Genomic DNA, 21,471 nt, shown 5'->3' on the forward strand with positions numbered 1-21,471 from the left:
GTCCTTCTGAACTAGTGCTGTTCTACTCAGCTCTACTCAGAACCCACTGTTCTGAGTAGAAAGTTTTCTAAGAATTTTTCCACTTCGTAGGCATGCTTTTGAAAATGTTTGAAAATTCCTCTGCCCTCCCCAGGAGTTCTTTGGGGTTCTAGCTTGTATCATCTTTGTCTTCTCATGGAGGTGATGACTATAAAAAACCCAGACGAAAGACTCCTTGTGTCTCAGTGGTTTGCATGGCATCGCTTTACCTCTTCATAAAATTAATTTTCACTTCAATAAGCATTTAGGCCTAACTGAACATAAGTTGTAATTAATAACTGCAGTCTATGAGGGACAGAGTCAGTGGAATAATAAGACAGTTCCCTGGCTATCTCACTAGCTGTAAAAATCAAGAATTTGGATCTTCTGAACTTCTGATCAAGTGCAGTCAAACTAGTACTTATACTTTCATTAAAAATGTTCAAAGAGGGATCAAATGCCTATTTTTGAGCATCCCTAGGTCTAACTAGGTCTTGACGCGTTGTTAGTGCTGAACTCCTAGCACAGTAATACCTCTGAAGATCCACAAGCTGGTATTATTTCCCAGCTGCTCTGCAGCCTGATTCAGAGAGGAGGTTGCAGAGGTCAGGTTCAGTTAAGACTTCACAAACGGTCTTCTTTTTTCGTTTAGTTTACTTCAATGATAAAGCAGTTTCAGAAAGATGAAGAAGACCTTGCCTTTATTTTCTACCCCTGACTATTTGTTACCAGACATTTGAAAAATGAGACAATTTAGTAAGTAAGAAAAAAATATATTCCTACTAGGGATATTTCACTTTTTCATAGGCTAACTCAGTGTTCATTCTTAACTGAGTCAAAAAGTAAGAAAGAGCCTTAGTTAGCCTTGTGTAATTTAGTAACAGGAGAACTGAAGTGAAAGAAGCCCTTCATTTCTACCATTTCACATAAATAACTGATGTGAAATATTGTATCAGAGAACTGAATTGAACTAGAATACAAAACTCACCTCCCTCACTGATTTCATAAATTACAGCTGTCATGCCACAGCCACAGGCTGTCTGGCCTAGCTGATATTCAGTTATTCTATGCAAAGCTAAAATTATGGGGCTAAAGCTATGCTTGTCTTCACTTAGTTCATTTTCCCAGGGTGCTGTAAACAACTGAAGCCTGGTGTCTTCTGTGATGTGCATTTTGCCATAAGCAGTGGTCACAAACTGTTGACTTCAGAAAAGTACTTAGATGTGAGGAACCCAATCTGCCTTTCTTCAAACTGAAGTATTGTCCTCAGCTTTTCTGAAGTGCAGTGATTCAAGCTGTGTGCTAATAGTCCATTAGCTGGCTGGACAGTTCGCTTGTCAATGTATTTCCCATTCTTAGATGCTAACCTTTCCTTAGGATATCTATCTGAGGTAATTCTTAAATTCGTTTATTCATCTGTCATTCAAAAAGAGAAACACGTTGTTTTAGTAGATGTAATCACAAGTACAGCATCATTTGAAAAATGCAGAATACACTGAAGTCAAATGATTAAACTGTAGATGAATCAGTAATTATCTGAATTATACGAATGGTTGGAGGTTGATTTTTTTTTCTTGCAGCCAGTTGTTGTATTCATGAATGAATTATTCTGATACGCTACTCAAGTTTACAAACTCCAGTTCTCTGTCCTGACTCTCTGTTTAAGATTACAGTATAGTTGCATGTCTTTACTGAAAGTTAGGCTATAGTATTTTGAAGTTAGCATCGTGAGCTATCATTTATGAATGCTTTGAAAATGATCTTAAACCAAGGTACTTCTGAGGGACAGAAAGAGTATGATTTTTCAATCCAGCCACCAGAAACTGCAGAAAGATTGCTATGGCTGAAAAGTGTAAATTAAAAATCTGAACTAACATAAACCAGTCCTATTTTGTCTAGAGGTAAGTCTTTTTCAATACATTCCTTTAACAGAACTTCACATATACTTCTTAGTAGAAATTTAGATATACCCAACTGAATTACTGCCATTGGAAATACTCTGTTCTTGCTTTTTAAGACACAGGCTTAAATCATGCAAGCTATAATGTTTATTGGATTTATCCCGATTTCCTTGAATGTCATGTCTTGAAATTTTACCATTTTCAAACTTGTTTCTCAACTGAAATATGAACTTATACTTCAGGACTAGGAATGAGAGACAACTCAGGTTACCAGAGTTTCTCAACAAATTTCAAAATGATCCTCCGCTCAGGCCGTGAAAAGCCATACGGAGTGCCTCCTTATCGAAGGGGACCAATGAGAAGGAAATTTCTGCCTAGCACCAGATCAGCAGCTGCTGAAAACTCAGGTAACTTCTCCCTCTGGGTGAAAGGTGTCTTTGTAATCCTGGGGTGACAATCCAAGGTAGAAATCGGCTAAATAAAGTATCAAGAGCAGCTCAAAAATAAAAATACGTGAAGGAATAACAAAGCAAAACCTGGCTTTAAAAAACTGAGCACTCCTCAAAGGAGTGACATTAATTTTTTCATATGACCAAATGCAGTATGGTGACTTCTGAAGTACATCTATAACTCCCTGGAAGAGAGTGAATGTCATAGCAGGCCTACCAACTGTTCTGAGTACTGTACTAGTTCTTACGGTATTTCTTTTGAGCTTACAGCTAATTTCTTTTGAGAAAAACCCATGCTTTTTCTGGAGGCCTTGTAGCCCAAGTTGCCAGACTTGTGAAGAAAAGGCTTTTGCCCAAGTATGTGCCAAAGATCCAGCATAGAATGTGTCAGAGCTGCCAGTGAGGGAGGGTCAGAGTGTGCATCTCTTGTCATCCTTGTTCATTGAACAAGTCTTTGCTGTTCAGCACAGAGACAGCTTCTCAAAGACAGCTCTTTTTTCTTTTTTTTTTTTCCCCCAAAATTTCAGCTGAAAAACAGATATTTCAGAGGAACCATACCAACTTACAAAGAGTAATGAAAGTTTGCAGTGAGGTCAAGCATTCCCAGAACATTATATCATAGCTAACGTGTTTTCAGTATCCTGTTGTTTCACTTGTCTAAGTTTTCCAGCTCAGAAAGGACAATTCACTTAACAGCACTTGTTTACGCTAGAAGTCTGTGTTGTTACCAAAACTTCTTGACCCCTGTACTGAATTGGAAAGTAGCAAACCTGCCCCAGGAAAAAGTGCTCAGTCTAGTATAATCTAAATTGTGCCTTACAGTGTTTATCTGTAGATGCTACACAGCTGTGTTCTGTCATGGTGAAAAACAAGTTCTCTGCCTACAGATACCTTTGCTGTCGTAGTATTTTTCCTTTTTCAGTAAGAGATGCCGGGTACTCCAGACAACCTCCTCCCCTTCTGCCCATCTGACCCCCCAAACTCTTGCAAAAAAAAGGCTGCTATTTCAGGTAGCCTCGAACTCTTATTTGTATGCTGATCCAAATTTCAAAGTGTTAAATGGGAACAGGGAGGTACTTATGAAAGGAAGGAAACTAGTCCAGGAATAACATGCTGCAAAATCAGTTCCCCTATTTCACCTTTACTTTTCCTCAGATGAAAGTTTATACCTCAACAGTGTGTTCTTTGCTTCTGCCTCCCTGTGTATGCCCCCATACAGGGAGTTACTGTGCTCTGTCTTCCCATACCAATAGCTACTTTAGACACCCTCCTCTTTTTGTGTGCAAATTCCTCCTGTCCTGTCAGTGTCTTCCAACACAGCTATTTGCAGGTTGTCCAAACTCCAACCTCCAGGCATACATGCTCCTCTTGAGTAGGAAGCCGTTTTTACAAGCTCAGGTTTTTGCACAAATGGGGTAACTCTCCAGAAATCTCAGCTTAAATCCCATATTCTCACTGGGGTAAATTGCAAGCACATAAATCCTTGCTTTCCTTCTTGACACAGCAACCAAGTCCCTTAAAAAGCAGCTTAAGCTAACTGTATAATTATGCATTGCTCATACTATTCTAATGTACATGTCGTTTCTGTAAAATTTACACTGATTATCAAGCAAAAAAAAAGCTATAAAAATACACTTCATGTTTTATCATGTAATTTTATCATTTTTTCTATTATCAGTACAATTAATTACAACTCATTTGTGATTAGATCTTCAACTGCGACAAACACTGAGGTGCTATATACAGACTGAAGATTCAAAAACCGTGCATTTCAACTTAGATGAATGGGGTCGTCATGAAATATCAACTATGGATTCACAAGGCCCTGCAGGTAGTGTGCTTTTTATACCAAAACTCATGAACTGTATGTGTAGTACCCTAAGAAACTGCTGAATGCACTTTTATACAGTCTGTTCTTAAGGCAGCATAGATAACATTTTATTGCATATTTATCAATATTGATAGTGATAGATGAAAACATTTATTCCAGTTTAAAATAGGTAAATACAGTACATACTAAGGATACATAACAATTTTTCAAAAAAGATTATTTTGTTCGCTCCATTTAAATTATTGGGAAATCCACATGTTTGGCTATTAATCATAAATTAATGGATTGGAAGGGACTTTAAAGACCGTTCAGTTCCACCCACTACATCAGGGTCACTTCCAAACTGATCTTAAATGCCTCCAGGGATGGGGCACACACAACTTCTCTGGGCAGCCTGTGCTGCCTGCTCACCACCTTCTGAGTAAAGAATTTCTGCCTAATGTCTGATCTAAATCTCTTTTACTTTAAAACCATTCCCATTTGTCCTACTACTGTGTGTAAAAAGCCAGGCTCCCTCCTGTTTGTAAGCTCTCTTTAAGTACAGGAAGGCCACTACAAGGACTCCTCAGAGCCTTCTCCAGGCTGAAAAAGCCCGATTGCTTCAGCTCTTCCTTGTAAAAGAGGTGCTCCAGCCCTCTGATCATATTCATGGCAACCTCTGGACCCTCTCCAGGAGCTCCATGTCTTCTCCAGTCTTGGTTTCAGTATTTCAGGGAAGATCTCACATGTGCAGAGCAGAGAAGAACAGTCCCTGACTTCTGACCACCCCTCTTTTGATGCAGCACGGTATGCAGTTGGCTTTCAAGGCCGCAAGTGCAAACTGTTGACTCATGCCAAGCTTCTTGTCCACCAGAACCCCACTGTCCTTTTCTGCACGTCTGTTCTCAGTGAGCTCTTCTCCCAGTCTGTGCACCCGTCTGGGACTGCCCCAACCCAAGTGCAGCACCTTGCAAAGAAAACAGTCAGGGACAAGGCAAAATGAAGAAAAACAGGGAAATTGGAATTTGTAGAATTATTCTATTTTTCACGTAAACCTTCTTTTATCTCAGGCAAGTCTTCTCTAATTAACCCCTGAAACAGTACCACAGCTAACATCACAGAAGTAGCTGTTAGGGTTTGTTTGGGGTTTTCTTTGGTGGGTAAGAGGCAAATAACAATAAATACAATTATCCTAGAGTTATTTATTTTCCAAAAATGAGACAATAGAGATAATAAAATAGGCAGATTTCTTATGAAAGTACAGCAAAAAGTGGAAATCTGTAAGATCTGTGAGCATGGTGTTACTATCCTGTTGCAGAAGATACTGCTGTTCTCTGAAAAAGAAAAAAAAAAGAAACAACAGAAAAAAAAGGAAATGCTATGTGATATATTTGTGTATGTAAACACAAATACCACAAACATACATTCATGATAATATCATCAAGATAGTATTGTAAAAGGATCCAACTCCGTGTTATACTATTATCTGTGGCTTTGAGCTGAGCAGGTAATGCTTTCACCAGAGAGCTGCCTACATAATGCAGGCTGATGCAAGAAGTGCTGGAACACCCATTCCATGGCTACCTGATACTTCCCGATCTTACTCTTTTTGTGTCAGGAGTCTCACATCTACTGCCCAGAGACCCTAGCGATTTCTATTTGATATTATTTAAGGCCTCACATTTCATCACTGGCCTCTATTTTGTCAAGTGTATTCTCTTTTGTAAAAGACAATCAGCCAATATATTTATTAGACTCAGAGCTCAGACTTCAGGATATGTGTACAGGTACAACTGTTCAGTCTTAGTGGCACCACATGAAGTCAGAGACCCGCAAGAAGTGAAGTCTGACGTCTACTGCAGTTCCAAACCATTTCTCCATTTCTCAGACTATACATTTAAGCAATTCTTCAAATCATGATGTTTTAAAATTTGAAGTATGGTACTGTCTCATTCCAAATCTTTTGTTAAATGTCATTTGTTTTAGATACAGCATGGTTAAGCCTGTTCACAAGCAAGGAACCAGCAGTTAGAGGTAAGACTTGAATGACTCATGTGGGAAAAAAAATGTTTCATTCTCTTTGTTAGGGACTGATTTAAAATGAGTTTATAATGTTTCTAAGACATCATACCAGAAGCCATTCTTTAGACTAGATGTTCATCTAGGTCAGGCTACTGGACAATCTCAAAACCCACAAAACTTGCCGTAGCAAGTTATGAATAAGGACTTGAACTGAAGAAAAATGTGCACAAGGAAATAGAATGCACACAAGCTGGAATCAATATTTTTAGAATAAAAACATGTGTGCTATATTGCTGACATTTGAGTCTCAGTTAGCAAAGACCTATTGTTACGGGAAGGGGAAAACAAAAAGGGTATGAAGAAAGAGAAGACATATTTTTGGAACCTCTCTGTTGTAAGCATAACAAATGAGTGGTATGTTTCAGGATACATTAGTTCCACTATTCCAGTAAAAGATAAATCTATTCCAGTTTCAACCAGAAAGAACTGCAATCCACGATTGCACCTTGGCCAGTGGTAAAGTGGGGATTTCTAGGGAACACTATAAACTATTGACCCTTCCATTCAGTACTTGCCTAAGTTTGCATTGCAGGGATACTCCAAGCAAGAAGTGGCATCTTGTATTAGCATGAATTTGTAAAATTACCCCTTAGACTCTGGTTTTAGAAATCAGAGAAGATAGATAGCTCAACCAGAGCCCAACAGACAGTGGAAGCAGCGTGTACAAAATCGTGGAAACGTTCCTTACTTTCCCTGCCAGCAACCATCTGCCCAATAGCCTATTTGTCACATTTATCAGATGTGATTTAGACAGTTGATCTCCCTTAAGTCAGAACACTGTTATGACTTGGGTATGAAATATCTCGTATGCTGATGTGCCACCTATATGATACAGCTGATGCTGGACAACTGACTGAGGTAATCTAAACTGATGAATCTGCACGTAATGAAGAGGGAAGACTTTTAGACCTTAATTCTACTACATTTAAATGTATTTATAAATATGCAAACTGAGCACAACATGCCTAAGTGCATCTCAGATTATATCAAGGATTTCTACACCCTTTTAATGCTGTGACTGGTTCAGAGAAAATTCCTTTGGAAGACTTCTATAAAAGCATTATAGCTAAAATAACATATAGGATTAGGGAACCTAAAATACTTCCGGTGGAATGAGTATGTTCTGCTGATTCAGAGTATCCTTCAAAGGCTGAAAAAGATCCTCAGTGACAAGAAAAAAAAAGATACAGTTCTTTAACTGAAACTGTTAAAGCTGTTAATTACCTAACTTATGCAACTCTGTGTGCTCTGTATTCACTTGCTGTGGTGATGGACATGTGGGGCTTTTTTCTTTTTCTTTTTCTTTTTCTTTTTCTTTTTCTTTTTCTTTTTCTTTTTCTTTTTCTTTTTCTTTTTCTTTTTCTTTTTCTTTTTCTTTTTCTTTTTCTTTTTCTTTTTCTTTTTCTTTTTCTTTTTCTTTTTCTTTTTCTTTTTCTTTTTCTTTTTCTTTTTCTTTTTCTTTTTCTTTTTCTTTTTCTTTTTCTTTTTCTTTCTCTTTCTCTTTCTCTTTCTCTTTCTCTTTCTCTTTTTCTTTTTCTTTTTCTTTTTCTTTTTCTTTTCTTTTTCTTTTTCTTTTTCTTTTTTTTTTTTTTTGGTCATAAACAGTGCACTAGATATATTTCCAAAAGCATAAGTAGTGTTATTTTAAATAAATCTTAAAGGCAGTCATATATTTATGGTAGGTAATGCTCTTTGCTAGCTAATGCTTTTGTGTCACTTATCAGTTGACAAAAACTAGCTTTGTTTTTTGTTTTTCTGGATCTGGGGCTTTGAACTGTACAAAGCCAGTGATTGTTTTATCAGGTTGAGAATTATCCCATGTTATCTAATCTTATTTCCTGCAGCTAAGAAACCAATGTTTCCAAAAAGGAAGTGTATCCAGTGCACCGACTGGCAGTGGAAAGATTTTGACCTACAAAGTAGCCAGTAAATAAAACAGAAAAAACCTATATTTTCTGTTGGGGTGTGTGCGTAGTCAGACATATTATATAAACCAGTACATTACATGTATAGCTACATAATAATGTGAATGTGCCTTCACAGTTGATGAGTTTATATATGTAAATGGACTTATACACATATTCACATAAATCTGATACTCCATATATAATCAATCTTTTTTGCAGAGAGAAATTAAGTTTTTGTATGACAAATTTAAATTGTCATGAAGTCATAGATTTTAAACACTTTTGAGAAGAAAGACTTATTGAGTGATTATATTTGTTTCTCTCCCTGTGCCCATCAATGTAAAGTGAATCTGAATATTGTCTACTTCACTACTTTAATCTGTGCTTCATTTTATAATACACATTTTATTTCTTTTTCTAGCAAAAACAAACTCTAAAAATGTGGTGGTCCTCATGCAGCGATTAAAGTGTAATGAATTTGTGCTGTTGAGCAAAGGTGAAAACCAACTCTGTCTGAAGGTAAGAAGTAGTTTAATTTGTAACCTTTAAGCACTCTTTCTCTCTGCAGAACAATTTCTCCCACAGTCCTTTTTGAATTGGTTTTCCTTTGCTTATCACTTACTACCATGCACAACCTGGCCGCCTCCTTCTACGCTATCCAGACAAATATTTAAAGTAGATCATTGCAAAAATCCTTGAGTGTGGTCTACTACACTGAAAAGAGGTGAGTTTAAGAGGGTAATTATTTTCTCCTAATCAGCCTCACTTGAAAGAATCTGTTGTCAGGGCATTCTCATTTTCTTCAGTCTTGTCTGGTTTATTTATAGTGGGAAGAGCAGTCAAGGTCAGATTTCCTTGTGGTAGGCCCAGGTTAGAAACCTTACTAGTACCTGTCTGAGGAAGAACTTCATGTAAGAATTTAACCTTTATAGCAGGGCAAAGATCTGAGCTCTGTTTCCCCAAGTTATACCAAGATAAGGAATTATCATAGAATCATAGAATGGCCTGGATTGAAAAGGACCACAATGATCATCTAGTTTCAACCCCCCTGCGATGTGCAGGGTCACCAACCACCAGACCAGGCTGCCCAGAGCCACATCCAACCTGGCCTTGAATGCCTCCAGGGATGGGGCATCCACAATCTCCTTGGGCAACCTGTTCCAGCACATCAGCACCCTCTGAGTGAAAAATTTTGTCATAATATGTAACCTAAACCTCCCGTGTCTCAGCTTAAGACTATTCCCCTTTGTTCTATCACTATCTACCCATGTAAACAGCCATTCCCCCTCCTATTTATACGCTCCCTTCAAATATTGGAAGGCCACAATGAGGTCTCCGCAGACCTTCTCTTCTCTAAGCTAAACAAGTCCTGTTCCCTCAACCTTTCTTCATAGGAGAGGTGATCCAGCCCTCTGAGTGCTTTCTCAGAATAAATATTCTGTATTCTTCATTTACTTTTCATTTCAGGACTTTCTAGAAAATCCAATTCTTAAAATTTTTGCGGAAATATGTTTTATAAGATACATTAATTGTGTTTATAGTGTATTACCACATTGGAATTTTCTTTACTTTTCTTGGAAGAATAATTATTTTTTTTAAGATATTTCTGTTTCAGAGATAATTTTGTCATAAATTAATTATATGAAAGGTGTACCACCAAATCGGAGAAAGAACTGAATGTTGAGTCCCAGTAGATTTTACCGCCCAATCACCTATTTCAAAAGTATGGAATAATACCAGATTACATCTCTTAACATGACTAAGAGCAGTTCTTGACCGAAAATGGTGTAAGACATATTTACTATCTCGCAAGTATGTAAAAAGCTTGGAAAGATCACTGACTATTCTGTTTCCAGCAGAATGTGAGTAATTTTTGTATTCTTGACAGGAAATCTCTTAAGGGGATGACAGTGCTCCTTATCTGTAATTGTTTTTGCTTGTTTTCTGTTATGGCATGCTGCAATCTCAGCTGCATTGCGAAATAGAATCTTGGCACTGAATAGTTTGTAGGATTTTCTTTTGATGTTTGTTTCCAGCCCAATTCATAATATACTCAGGTAGTATTTTGAGAACACAAAAACTTATCCATCTCAGATAACTGAAGTGTAAATACAAGTGAACTTTGTGGGAAAAAAAAAGAATTAGAATTAATACAGAATTTTGTGCTTTAAAAGTGGAAAATGGGAAGGCAAAATTACTGATCTGCATGGTTATAAACACAGGTTTTAAAGGGATGCTGTTCCGAGCCAGATCATACTACCACAGAAGAAGGCAACAGGAAAAGGTGCAACAAGGGAGGTCTTGACTTCAAAAAGGTATATGATTATGATCAGTGTATAAGAACTTATATATGAGAGAGAACGTATGCAAACATAAATGTAAAAAAAAAAAGTCAGTTAAGTACTTTTCTACAGTTACCCATGAAATGAATGTTTACACACTTATTTTTAGTATTTTTCTCAGAAAAAAAAAACATGAACCACTTTTCCATGTGTTTGAGTTGACTCGTGTACACTAATATCTTATTCAATCTACAGCCAAAATATCTGAGTTTAAATTACAACATGAAAGACAAGAACATGATTCTTGTATCATTGAGCTTCTCTAAAATGTGGGGAGATGTACAAGAAATCATGCCACATGAAAATTGTTTTGCAAGGTCTAGAAAATCCTATGAGTGTATTAGCAGATTGAGGGGGGTCAAACAGTAAGGATAATGATGGCAGAAGGAAAATGAATCCATGTGTCAAAAACTTACTGAGTTGATAAAAACACAAAATGTAGATAATAATAATAATAAATAATGATCATAAATACAAAATATTTAATATAAAAAAAATTAAAAATAAACAACCCCAGAGCACTTTCAGACTGAATTTTGTGCCACCAGATGACTATGAATCTGGAGTAACACACTGTGTTTCTGATGATATACAGGGAGCCAGGTCACTTATTCCCACATTTTGGTGACCAAAGTTTGATTTTGTCAGTTCTTCTATAGATAGAAATGATAACACATTGTAAGCACGGGAAGTTGTTCGATAATATACTTCAGTTGTTCGATAATATATTTTAAACAGATATTCTAATATAGAGAAAATCAAAAGCTGAGAAAATGTTGAGAACACATTTTTTGTTACGGCTGTGCTCCAGCTGACTGTTCAAGAGGATGAAAAGACAATATTTCCAATTTCAGTAAGGAAAATTAAAGCTATCGGGGATCAGATAGCTTTCACTACTTCATAATAACAAGTCTGAAATAATGAACATCTAAAATTCACAGCCTAAAATTTATATCTTTTCTAATATTTCTCCAAAGTCAGAGAGGAATTCTGGTAATTTGAAATTACAGTTAGTTTCTTGCTTGACGTCATTCTGAAATGGTGTCTCAAAGGTAAAAGCTACACATCTATTGCCTTGTTTGCTTGTTTGCATAATTAATTAACTGATCTCTGGCAAAAAAAATAGCAAAACTGTTGGGTCCTTCAGTTTACATTTCTCCTGAGATACCTACCAGAAACATTCCTTGGTTCTACACAAAAGCAGAAAACAACAAGTCAGACAAAATTTAAGACAAATTCTAGACTCTTCCTTGTATGATATATCTTGGAAATTTTTTATAGAAAAGAAGACATGCCTTTTCCTGTAGAGCTGTTCATAGAGAAAGAATTAAGAAATCATTCTAAGAACATATTTTCTACACACCTTACAAGGCATCTAGTGAGTTACTCATCACAGTTTGTGAATACCCTCGAGTAGGAAATTGTGTTACTTATATCAGAGAGAGCAGCCTGCATTTGAATCACATGCAATTACAACAAGAGGCGATGCCATAGCCCTGCCTGAAATTTGAAATTCTTGTAAACCTTCTAAAATGGGTGCAATGAGCAAGAAATATTTTCTGATATGATGAATTAAGCCTCCATTGTGCGCTAGGCTCAGAAGTGGTTGACTGAGCTATGTGGTACCACAACACGGTATTTTGTCCGCAAGCTTTTAGTAATGCTAAAGACAGGCGTTTTTGTTTATTAATGGAAAACTGCCAGTAGAATTACCAGAAACATGAGAATCTGTGAAGCCTGCCATTATACCAGCAGAAAGACTTTCCCACTGTGCTGTAGATTTCCATTTCTGAAACCAAGACTTGTGGAGCCACAGCCAACACTCGATATTCATTAAAAGATCTTTTATTAATAAGCCTGTTGTCCTAAGATAGTAACAGTTCCTTACAGCAAATAACAGTTTGCAATAAAAGCTTCTAATGACAGACAACTGAGGTGGGCAGGTAACGCAGACCACAACCAACGTGAATTACAGCTCTATGCTGGTAATAGCAGAGAAGTTTGAGCAGTATGCACTGTTCTTTCCTCACAGAAGGCACACACTGATGGTCACCCACCTGGAGCCCAGTCCCAGCATTAACAGGGCAGCAGTTATTCTAAGCCAATAGTATAGTTTGCTTATCATAGTTATCCGTATCATAAAGCGGGTAACTATACAACAGGTTGTAGTAAGAGGTATGGAGTATTATTTTCCTCCACTCCACCACAGGGAAGGCTTCCAGGTACATCCACACAACACGTTGACAACAATGGAACGTTTCCAACCACTTATGTATTTCTTCTGCTGATTAATATTGTTTGTTCTAGCCCAAGTAAGATTACATTTATAATCTCTGCCACTTGCTATAGAACATGCCTAGGGGAATGTTAGCCCCAGTCATTTCTTCTAAAGCAGCCAAGGGTTATGAAATTGAAATGAGTCATTTAGCATTCACTATTCACATTAATGCATTGATTTGACCTGAATTTCTCAACTAGGCTGTTACTGCGTGATGGCCTTCTTATTCTTACATTCTGTCTCACAAATCAACATTTTTCTCAGAAGTCTGGACCAGAATTATTCAGCCATGTGGTGTCAGAGCTGTATCCTTATGGCATAGGCAGAAGAACATTGAGCCTCTCAGCTCAATCTCAGTTTTTACTAGGCACTAATAGTGCTCAGTCTTCCTTCAGTTTCAAACAGTCTTTTTTTCCTTTCCTTCCTTGCTTGATACGCCTCTTAAATTCCTTCTTGCCTTGACGTGCTTGCTTAAACAGTGACTGAAGTCAACAATGCTATCACTAGATTTGGCTCTTTCTCCTCAAGTTGTTCCCTGGTGGATTATGCAAGATTATTAGGTTGTTACTGCTGGACAGCATTTTTCCGGAACTGAAGGGCTGCTCACACAGTTCCATTACGGCCTGACCAGTATTTATTCTGTGGTCTTCTATAATTCACTGAGTAGTTAGACAAAGCTAATCAAGACAGAGATTAAGTCAGAGGGCAGCTATACAGTTGACAAAAGCCTTACTGTGGGACTTACTAATGGTTCCAGTCAAATAGACTAAGATAAATAAAGTACAGCACCAAACTGACAAAAAGTGAGGACAACAGAAATACTTTATTTCTGAACTTTAGTAATAATGCCATGTTTGCTGTTCCTAGCTGCTGGCTGGGGTCAATTTGTCACTGTCCTTTCTGGCACCTAGCCAAAGCGGCCTGTACAAAGTCACACCACTACTGAGTGCTTCTGCACAAGGTGTCCTACTGTCCAGTATGAGCAGGACTCCAAGTGTATACTATAACTGATGTTGCCAATGTGTTGTTCTCAAACCCTCTGATGGCAAAGTGTAAAGCCAGTTTGCTTCCACGTGGAGGGAAGTGCAATGTACCTGGAACTGACTGCCCAGGGTGGGAGCACAGCCCTACTGTTCTTCAGGACAGGACCAGCTGTGAGAAGAAAAGGGCTGCACTGGAACAGCCACTTACACGATTCCATCACTTTCCAGTGGGATAGGGGAGAGATAAGAAATACAGAAGTAAGAAGACTTTTATGTCAAGATAGAGACAGTATAATATGTGAAGGTCAGGAAAAAAACAAAACAAACCAAAACAAGAAAACCACTACACGATGCAAAAACAATCACTCTCCTTTTCTCGTAAGCAGTCAAAGCAGAGACTGACAGCAGAGAGAGCATCACTATTCTCTGAGCAACAGACACCTTGGAAGGCAAAACCACCCTCCTCAGTGCGACTGTCTTCTGCATGTCATTGCTGAGCATGAAGTCATACGGCATGAAGTATCCCTTTGGTGATATGGGGCCAGCTGTCCTGGCTGCATTCCTCACAGCCTCTTGGTCACTCCCAGCCTCTTGGTCACCCTCGGTCTGCTCCCTGGGACTGTATTTGGGATTTGGTAGAAAGATGTCATCCTGATGCTGACCAAGTACTGAGCCATCACACTGGTGTGTCATCAGCCCTGCTCCAGTACCAACCCAGCATCACATTTATCTGAAGTATTTCCCAAGGACAGTGACTTCACTGAGGCGGCTGAGATGGCAGTTTGGTTTTATTATTTTGTTTATCATCAGATGTTGCTTATGTTGATTCTTCTTATCTTTTAGCTGCTTCCTGCTTCAGAGAGCAGCAGTTAGACCCAGGGTTTTGATAATTGTGCCTCATTTTAATCCTTTTGTGCTGATTTATTTTAAAACACAGATACTGCTCTCTCACACTGAAATATTATTCACCTACCTGGACAGATTCTCTTTAACCTGTTGAGTCAACATATGTTGGGCATATGTTACTACAAGTGCACCGTGACTCACCTGTGGGGCATGACTACTGTGTATTTTTTTTACTAAATGTGAAAGCAATCCTGCAGATTGATACTTCCTCTAATGCAATGCCAAAGAAACAGATTTGTAACTGAAAACCACCTGTTAATTTCTTAAGTCGTACAAATGATCATGCCTGCTGCAGTAGCAGCTGTTTTCTGGATGCAATAGGATCTATCCTCAGAAAGAACTGTTTGGAAGAAGTATTTTCTGGGTTTTCTCATCAGCCTTCTTAGCAGGCCACAATGGAATATTACCCAGTTCCTGCTTTCTTGCATAATATGTTGTTGTAAATATTCCTCGTGATCTCAGAGCTGGGACCTGTGGCATCTTGCAACCTTGGGCCAGCACTTCCAGCAGTGGCTGCTCCTACTCACAATTCCTCTCTTCCACCCATGCAACACCGTTCCCCAAACCATCTTCTGATGGCCTCCCCGTCAGATTTTCCATCACCTCATGCAGTTATGCAGGTATTGTTCAGTCTCATTTGAGTGTCCCTTGTTATTCATCTTTGTAGCATTAATTTCTACATGGCATACACTGATTCCTCTCCTTGCTTCTGCAGGCTCTCCCTCTCTTATTCCCCTCAAGGTCTTCTCTCCCCACCCTCTCTACGAATCAAACAGATTCTTTCATCAAATGTATGGTTCCATTTTACAGTTTTCCTTTTTGAGTTCCCAGAAGGTGTTTCTTTCTAAATGTCAAATTTTCTTATGCTTTCCAGTTTTTAAAACATAATTTTTGGATCGAAGCTGCAGATACTGTGCTGTCACTCTGGTTTATCAGGACGAGACATTTTAGCTGCATTCCATTATAACTTAATTAATACAGGAGATGTATCCTCACGTGTCACTTTCTGTGCTCTACAGTAACCACAGGGCATATTCTTTCCTTTCTTGTTGTCAGTTGGGCTGAAAAGGCACATTCCTCCTTCTATGGCAAGGTGTATTCTGCTGGAGTCTCCAGCACAGTTGGAACCCTTTACCACTCTCTCTCTCTGAGGCTTACCCTGAGCCATTCTGATTTTTCTTTGGGCAGGCCCAGCACCTCCTCTGACTTTATCAGAGTTCTCATTGCTTATTTAAAAAGGCTGATGGCCTTCAGAGCTTATGAGTTTGGGGACTATCTCTTACCTTTCCTCTCTCCAGAGTGGTGTTTTCTGGTAACCTTTTTCATCCTCACCCAGGAGCACCTGGAGATCCTATACACATTGAGTCATGCCAAGGGGCTCCTTGGACAATATCTATTCCCTCTTAAGATGGATCTTAGAAGAAGATTTCTTGGAGACTTGAGATGTGTACAAATTGTACGTAATAAGCCAGGTTTTATTAAGAGTAATAAGCACTGTCATATTCAGATTACTCCAAAATAGGCAAGAGAAGCTATGACTTGACATGTTGCTGCTACTGGCAGCTGACCTGGAAGGCCTGAGGTAAGGAAATGATCAGGAGAAAATCCTAAACTATTCCAAATAACAGGCACAGGACTGAGCAAACCTGCAGTGGTCTTTTTGGGAAGCAAATGAATGTAACTGTGAGTCTGGAAGCACTCAGTCCTTTGAGGGAAGCAGGTATTGTTCTGTTTTCATTCCTCATAGAATCTGTCCCAGATGATGAGGTTTTATGATTTATGATATATTTTTTTTAAGATTTATGATAAACACTGGAAAATAAATGTCACTGGAGAAAATTATTTCAAATATACCAAGATAGCAATATCACTGATTTTTTGTAACATATAAGGCCCTATAGAAAGGCTTTATAAAATAACATGTATTCTCTGCATTCTGTATTTTCATAGCTGAAGGAAGATAATCACTTTTTCATCATGCATTCTGAAGGAGACTCAGTGAAGTTCCAGTGCTACGAAGACAAAAATTACTTTCTGCATGTGAATGATCACTCACTTGACATACGCAAACTGGATCGTGATGACCCTGATGGGGAGAGAAACTTTGTTTTCAAGGTGACATATTTTTAGGAAAATTATTTTTTCTACCTTTCAGTGGCCTAAGTGTCAATACAGCTCCTATCGCAATCTATACAGAGAGGGCAAGAAGTTGAGGTTAACTGATTTCTATTATTAACTTCTTTTTTTGTTGTTTCAATCACCATTTTGCACGAGTATCATCTTTTCTTTCTGTACTTACAGTAGGAAGAGATAATGGCTACATTTGAAAAACACGGTAACTAGTCAGTCTCTTCATATCGTACTTGCACAGTTATGGACTTAGGGACATCAGAAGCTGAATTCTCCCTCAGGGGGAAAAGTACATTGGGTATATTTAAAGGACAAGGGAAAAGGGCGCACACACAGGCATGGAAAAGCATAGCTTTCCACAGTGTAAACATTCCACTGTTAAAAAATAAGTTTCTTATAAGCTCATCTGAACTTGCAGTGAAAACGCTTAGAAGTCATTAAATGCATATGTACATGTACTGACTAAGTGTCTGTGGGAAAGCTGAGGAAAGCATTACTCATTTCAAGGAGGGCAGGGGAAGAGGTCAGAGCTTGGCAGCTTGGAGGGTGCATGCACTCAGCCTGGCAGCACTGCAGCCTCATCAGGGCCCCAGGGGAAACGCAGTCAGTGCTTAGCTGCAAAGCAGCATGAAGACCAGCATCTGAAACATTCGATTTTCATAATGACTAAATAAACTGGAAGTGAGTAAGTGAACTGAAAAAAACACACATGACACCAGAGGAGCAACCTTTCACTGTCGGGCTGTGTCAGTCAGGGTTGGACTTAATGATCTTGAAGGTCTTTTCCAACCTTAGTGATTCACGATTCTAGGAGGAAGATGCTGCCCCTTGGAGCATGCACACTGTACTCTGTGAGGCACAAAGCACACTGAATAGAAGAGGAAACAAACCACAGTTGTACGCACAATCACTAGGTATTAAAAGTCCACTTCTCAGCTGCTGTGCGTGCAGTCCCAGTGCCATTTGGTGGCACTTCTCTTTAACACCATGTGTTTGGGAACACATTTGTATGAATGCTAGATGTCATGCACCTGCGCAAGGAGCTGTGGCTTAGCTGCAGTGAAACAGCATACAGCAACACTGCCCTGCCAAGGCTGTTCACTGTCAGTGCATCAGACAGTGCATACTTGGAATAGGAATCCTAACATCAGTCAATCAATTTCATGTGCATTACAACAGGACTATATTATATTTCTTTCAGTAACAGCAGTGCGGTGCTTCACTGCTGGACTACTACACTTAGAACAGCAAAAATCATTTTGTTGCTTCCATTGCTGATAGAACAGAGAGCTTCTGAGTATTCTACAGGCAGTACTTATGGCTTCTAGATCTGTTAAGTGTTCACTGAAATCAGTGGGTGGGAAACAGACAGAAACATAAGTACAGCTCAATCCCAACAACAGTAACAATGGAAAAACCTACGTAGTTAATGGGAAACATTGGTGATAGCTGAATGGTTGTACTGGATGATCTTAGAGGTCTTGGTGATTCTATGATTCTATGCTTCTACGATTCTATACTGACTACAAGCATATGTGACACAAGAAGTAAGTTATTTAGAATAATCTATTATGCTATACAAAGAATAAATTAAATTGTGTATCAGGTGCAATAATTTCATTGAGACAATAATACCTGGCAGTCTGACATTTACCAATGGTAAGGTGATCACCTTATTCAGTCACAATAGCTAATGAAATTGCTACAACTCACCACAAAGCTTGCATGAAGCACACTGATAAAATACACTACCTCTGCTGATGTCTGCAAAAAATGTGTTTAAACTCAGTGAACACTGATTGTGTTCTGTAGTCAATACTTAAATTATGGCTGTAACGTAGAATGCTGCACTTCTACCATCTACCTTAAAAGCAATATTTTTTAGAACACTCCAAAGCCTTTTGGTATAGCAGCAGTGGTAGTTCTGTAAAGTTGTAGATTTGAGATACAAAGTCAAGATGTTTGATGATTTTTTTCAGAAAATAATAAATTCAGTCAGCTCTGTGATGAGAAGTCAGATCAACACTTCATGGATACTCATCTTTCCAAGACTTACTTTGCACATACAAAACCTGTAAACTGACATTTTCAGCTTCCAACTAACCCGAACAAGTAACAGACAAGGGGGAAAGCATATATTAGTTTTATTTAGACATAAATACAAAACTAATGCCAGTGAGTGTTTTTTAATAATACAGTCTCCCCACTTTGCAGTGGGGAAAAAAACCCCACATTCATCCAATGTGTCTAACATTTGAATACAAAATATAATTACTACTTTGCAGTTTATTTTCAAAATGAGGCAGATATTCTTAAACTTCTACTTTGCAGATATGATAATTATTAAAATATTAATATAAATATATCAGTTTTGTTTTTCTGCACTACAAAAGCTGTGCCTAATAGAAAATACTGGGTTCTGTTTGTTGGAAAATAATTCAGTGCAAGCATTCTTCATATGTAGCTTCATGGGCCTCTGGTACTTTGACCATATTTGTGACCTGTTAGAATAAGATTTGTAAAAGAACATCATTCAATATAAATAATGTCATTCTGATGCTAGTTAATCCAATGGGAGTTAAAAAAAGTGGGAAGAAGTGGTGACCATACCTGCATAGGATCTATGTGCTGATTAATCCAGAGACTGGATTTCTTTTGTCCTTGGAGAAGGGAGTGGTCACTCACAGTAGAGAAATGCTGAAGATTGACAAGAGGATCACTGCATTAAAGTCTGCTTAGGATAAACCGTTGTACATTAAAGCATGAGATTGTTACCCAACATTGCTAGGCCTGATATAAATGTCTTCTATGCACTGTGTTACATACTATCTTCATTATTGACAACTGTGGATTATGAACTAGATATCAAAATTAGAAATTGTTCATCTAATAAATGTTTTCACAGTCGGAATAAAAGGTAATGACATAGCTTGAGTGCAGTTACAACAGTACTGAAATATGTAAAACTTGTAAGTAATTCAAGTTAACCATTTTCTATTAAAGGAACACTATCAAATACTATGTACATTTCCATTTATTCTGTTAATTCTAATTAGTAACACAATAAAGGCATAGACAAAGATTCTCTCTCCTCCTCTCTGATATGAAGTCTCCAGCCCTCTAGTCATTCTTGTTGGAAGTCACCTTTCTTCTTTGATGGGACACTGTGATGGCATCAGCATTGCACAGAATGACAGAACCACAGGGGTTGGAAGGGACCTCCTGGGGATCATTGCATCCAACTCCCTGCTAAAGCAGGTTCTGTACTGAGGATTGCACAGTGAAGCTTCCAGGCAGGTCTTGAGTTATCTCCAGAGAGGGAGGGTCCACAGCCTCCCCTGGCAGCTTGTCCTGGTGCTCTGTCCCCCTTGCACTAAAGAAGTTCCTCCTCATAATGGTATGACACTGCCTGTGTTGCAGTTTTTACCAGTTGCCTCTTGCCCTGTTGCTGCATTAGATTTCAATAGACATATTATTGTAGAGAGATATATTAAGGTATGAACCACATAGCTCCCCACTGATGTTGACAGAACACTGTACTATATTCAGCATAGTTTTTAGATACGTGCAGCACATATTTTGAACAGGAGTGTGTGCATTAATAGAGATTTTACGGGGGGGGGAGGGGGGGGGGGGCGGGAAGTCATCTTGTTTTTGTTTCCATTCATCCATAGTTTTCCTAACCGAGGAAATCATAGGCACGTTAAACTTCTCACGGCCTCTCTGTCGGGAGCAGCTCAGGCGAGCGGACTCCACAGCTCCGCTCCTCGGCGCTCCCGCCGCACTGCAGGGGCTGTGGGCGGGCACTGTGGGCGGGCACTGTGGGCGGGCATTGTGGGCGGGCACTGTGGGCGGGCACTGTGGGCGGGCCCACAAGAGTTCACTGAGATCCGACGGTCTCTGGCACCATCTCGTGGTCTGCAGGAGAGCAGTAGTAAACTTGTACCCAGATTTTACATCAGCCACCAAAAAAATTTTACAAGCCACCAAAAAAATCTCAGCAGCCGAAAGCCGATAACATCCACCTTTTCTTCACACAGCGGAACTAATTTCCAACGGATACAGGGCCTAAATCTTCTGTCTGGAATGACTGCAGAAGGCTGGGAAGCATGCCAAAGGAAGGAAGAATTTCTCTCTATTTGCATTTGCAAGGCCACATCAGGAATACTGTTCTTGCTTTTGGGTTTCCCAGTACAAACTGGAGCAAAGATGAAGGACACTCAGTGCATGCCCAGGGCAGGCGAGGCCTGGGGAGGAAAATCCTGGAGATGATGTTAAAAGCCTTCATCTGAAGGGGTTGTGGAGAAGACAGGACCAAACTTTCCTTAGGGTGTACAACAAAAAGACAACAAGCAGTAGTCACAAGCAGTAGCAAGGGCCATTCTGTCTGTGAATTACTGAAATAAACTGAAAATCACAAGGATATGTATGTAGAATTTCAAGCAGTCTTTGTGAGCTTTCTAACATTTGACTGGACAATGACATGTGCAATCTGACCAAACACTGAAGGTAAACCTGCTTTGAGTGCATAGTCTGGCAAGATGATCTCCGGTTCCTTCCAACCTAAACTACATTTTATCATGACTCCCAGACAGCTTCTGTGCGTTAAAACTGGCAGAATATTTAATCCAAACAGCAAAGTATTCAGTGCAATCTATGCAAACA

At 38.9% G+C, this 21,471-nt stretch overlaps 1 protein-coding gene across 1 annotated transcript in view; it reads left to right on the forward strand.

Moving 5' to 3' along the window:
• The window catches only part of LOC100858941, a 29,041-nt gene extending 9,153 nt beyond the window's left edge, over positions 1-19,888 (forward strand). The window contains exons 2-8 of the mRNA XM_046905521.1: positions 2,162-2,326; positions 4,077-4,199; positions 6,165-6,212; positions 8,589-8,686; positions 10,390-10,482; positions 16,627-16,791; positions 18,786-19,888. Of these exons, the coding sequence (XP_046761477.1) occupies positions 2,162-2,326; positions 4,077-4,199; positions 6,165-6,212; positions 8,589-8,686; positions 10,390-10,482; positions 16,627-16,791; positions 18,786-18,884 (791 nt within the window). The 3' untranslated portion in view covers positions 18,885-19,888. The remainder of the gene's footprint in view (positions 1-2,161; positions 2,327-4,076; positions 4,200-6,164; positions 6,213-8,588; positions 8,687-10,389; positions 10,483-16,626; positions 16,792-18,785) is intronic.
• Positions 19,889-21,471: the final 1,583 nt, after the last annotated feature.

The sequence above is a fragment of the Gallus gallus genome, chromosome Z (genome assembly GCF_016699485.2).
Source record: "Gallus gallus isolate bGalGal1 chromosome Z, bGalGal1.mat.broiler.GRCg7b, whole genome shotgun sequence".
In the NCBI taxonomy this organism is placed as follows: domain Eukaryota; kingdom Metazoa; phylum Chordata; class Aves; order Galliformes; family Phasianidae; genus Gallus; species Gallus gallus.